This window comes from Geospiza fortis, unplaced genomic scaffold (genome assembly GCF_000277835.1).
Source record: "Geospiza fortis unplaced genomic scaffold, GeoFor_1.0 scaffold145, whole genome shotgun sequence".
NCBI lineage: Eukaryota > Metazoa > Chordata > Aves > Passeriformes > Thraupidae > Geospiza > Geospiza fortis.
Genome location: NW_005054362.1, coordinates 2,164,664 through 2,167,812, shown reverse-complemented (window position 1 = coordinate 2,167,812; position 3,149 = coordinate 2,164,664). Strand labels below are relative to the sequence as shown.

General features: G+C 41.2%; 1 protein-coding gene across 1 annotated transcript in view; it reads left to right on the top strand.

The window, feature by feature from the left end:
* The first annotated feature begins 344 nt into the window (after positions 1 to 344).
* TCTN2 (tectonic family member 2) overlaps positions 345 to 3,149 on the top strand; it is a 7,564-nt gene continuing 4,759 nt past the window's right edge. Inside the window, exons 1-8 of the mRNA XM_005424061.2 lie at positions 345 to 381; positions 646 to 759; positions 1,042 to 1,115; positions 1,249 to 1,444; positions 1,649 to 1,749; positions 1,986 to 2,182; positions 2,421 to 2,544; positions 3,037 to 3,147. Coding sequence (XP_005424118.1) covers positions 345 to 381; positions 646 to 759; positions 1,042 to 1,115; positions 1,249 to 1,444; positions 1,649 to 1,749; positions 1,986 to 2,182; positions 2,421 to 2,544; positions 3,037 to 3,147 — 954 coding nt within the window. The remainder of the gene's footprint in view (positions 382 to 645; positions 760 to 1,041; positions 1,116 to 1,248; positions 1,445 to 1,648; positions 1,750 to 1,985; positions 2,183 to 2,420; positions 2,545 to 3,036; positions 3,148 to 3,149) is intronic.

Genomic DNA, 3,149 nt, shown 5'->3' with positions numbered 1-3,149 from the left:
CTGCCCGGGAGGGCGTGAGGGGAGGCGGCGCAGGAACTGAGGGTTCCCCTCAGAAGCGCGGTCTTGGGTGCCCCTTCCAAACCCGAACGTGCCCGCCGGGGAACTTCTGCCTCTGCTTAGCACAGATGGGGTGGGTAGAGCAGTTTATGTCGAACTTCTCAGCATTGGCAAAGTCTAGAAAGAAAAATCCAGTGAAACTCCCAACTCCGAACCCTAAACTTGGCCCTGCATCCACATGCAGAACGCAGGAGCCCGCAGCTCCTGGATCGCAGGACATCCCTGGCACAATTCGTGGCCCCAAGAAATTAAAAAGTGTTAGCTGAAGTCAGCAAGAAATACTAAATATGATGTTGCCTGAGCTGCGCAGTATCTGCGTGGGCTGTAAGTGCTGAAATGTTATTTTACTGCCTGTTTACTGGGCATCCTCACACGTGTAAACTTGTGGCATAGAAAGCTACACCCACTCCTCCAGCACTTGGCAAGAATGGAAATACAACCCTGTACTAGGCATGACATGATATTTTTCTTCTATTTGTAACAATTTAAAGTCTAAGAGTGTAAGAATATAGCCCAAGCACAAAATCTATGTCTTACAGATGTTACCTCTTTCAGTCAACTTATTTCTTTCTCTTTTTTTTTTTTTAGTCTTTCAGCCTTCGTTTATTCATATGTCAGGGCCCAGAGTCAATTCATTTTTTCTTGGCAATTCTTCAGGAGTTAATTTTTCTATAATTTTAAGTCCTAGAGATGCAGAGACAGGTAAGAACACTTCAACCCCCTTTCCCCATGTAAATAAATATGTTTGAATTGTTAATATTCTTTGACACAAAAATTACTAGAGAAATGGTAATGCATGTCATTTAGTGTCTTAATAGTTACAGAAACAGGAATTTCAGACATTCCTGTGATTAACCCCTTAGTTCTCAGTTGTTTCTGTGTGAGCTGGGCCTGAGGGTGTACCTGAAGGCACAAGAGGTGTTTAAATGTACTTTTAATTTCCCAGTCCTTTCTAAATTACCTTTAATTTTTTTTTTGTTATAGGAAAATTGCAACTTGCAAATTGCAGTGGAAGTAAAAGAGCTGGAGATTGGAATTTGGATGTAACTCCTGGTGTGGTATGTAAAATACTGACTCTTCTCTTATTCCACTTCATTGCAGCTTCTCTCTTAGAAGCTGATGAATGGTACAGACAAGAGCAATTTCATACAAGCTATCAGAGCTGTCAGACTTTATTTTGTGTTTTTCCAGGACACTTCCAAGGTGACTGTAAGCCTCAGCAGAACTCTGGAGCTGTGTTTGCCCAATGCCACCGAGTGCTGCCCCTCACCTCTGTGCAGGGTGGAAACACTCCAGGTTTTAGCCTGCCGTGGCTCAGTGATGCTGGCACAGCTCCTGATTCAAGCTGAAATATTTGCCAACTCTTCCTTTGCAGGAAATGTGTCAGGTAAGTGCTAAAGAAGAAACGGCATTTTGGCTGTTCTTTTCCTCTCTATATGGGAAAAAGGGGATTTGGGCAGCAATAAGAGATACTGAGCAATCAATGGAATTTTAAAAAGGATTTCTACAGAGGATAAACTGCAGTGTGCGTGGTCTTTTTATTTGGATTTCAGTCCACTTAATCTGATTTTCTCTCCTACTTCTGTTACAGAAAATGCAACTATCATCCCAAACCAGGCATTTAAGCCCTTGGGCTCTTGTCCTTGTAACTTAACAGCTGGAGCTTGTGATGTTCGTTGTTGCTGTGATCTGGTACTTATTTCTTGTTAAACTTTTTCAGAGTTTCTAGACTCTCTTGTCCAAGGGGGGAGAGAGGTCCTGAATGCTCCAGACTAGATGGGCCAGAGGGGTGTTTGGATATTCCAGTATTTCTGAAAGTAAATATGTTCTCTCTACAGAGTTGCTTGATTTACCTGTAAGTTTGGCTTTATATTGCCATAAGTATTGCAATTACCTTGCTAAAGAGTGCCCATTCTTTTCCCTTTCAGGAGTGTACACCAGACTTGCAGCAGTTATTCAGTGGATCATGTTTCCTTGGAGTGTTTGGTGGGGATGTAAACCCACCTTATGATCAGCTCTGCTCTTCCCAGTCAATGGAATATACCCCTGAGTGGTTTCCCTTCCTTTGTGTACAGTCTTCTCTTGACAACACACCTTTCCTTGGCTATTTTTATCATGGCTCTATGTAAGTCTTAAGAAAATTTATTTTCTCATTACACTTTCATCACACTCATTATGCAACCAAAAATATAACCTTTATATGTCTTTATAATGAAAGTTACTTTGAAATTGGGGTTTTAGGGTGTAAACTGTAAATGTAAGTGGAGAAATGTCATTGGTAGTATATAAGAACAGGGGACATGAAAGCAAACCTGTAATTATTTGTGTGAGGTAAAGAGTTTAATTTTTAAACTTGTTTGCAGTTCTACACCCAAAGTTCCTTCATTTAAGATCCCTCTACAAACTTCTCCTGGGAAACCTTTCACTGGTTACAGAGAAGGAGATCCAGTTATAACAGAAGAAGATGAGTATTTTACTGTTCCCCAGGTAATCCTTATGAGCTTTTGATTCCTCTTGGTTTGTTTGGAGCCCCCTGCATTCCTCTCCTTATGACTTTGCATCCAATTTCAGCAACTCCATATTGGGAAGTGGTGGAGTGTATCTGTCACAAAAAACCTTCAACCAAACAAACAAAAAACCCAAAACAAAATCACAAAATCATTATTAAAAGTAAACATTATCTTTCCTCATCCCTTTGCCCATCCCTGCAAAATGTAATGCATTTTGGAGACACTTGTTGGTTATAATTACTTTCACAAATGAAGTCATGGTGTACATTGAAACTACTTTTAAAGCTGTGCTTTTAAAATGTTCACCTCTCTTTTGCCAGAGGCTGAGGTGTTTTTATGACAGCAGATAGCTTGCTTGTCAAAGTGTTATGTGTGGCTGTAATGCACATGTGGGGCATTTTACTAACAAGTAATCTTCAAATGGAAAGCAAAGGGGTAGAAAATCCTCATTTCTGTGAACGCCCTGCAGCAATCCATGGCTGGACAGTGTGTTGGGAATGCTCCTGTGGCCTATCTCCACAACTTTGATGTCAAGTGCCCGACCAATTTGGAGTCTTACAAGGAAGGCCTGCCCCACGATGT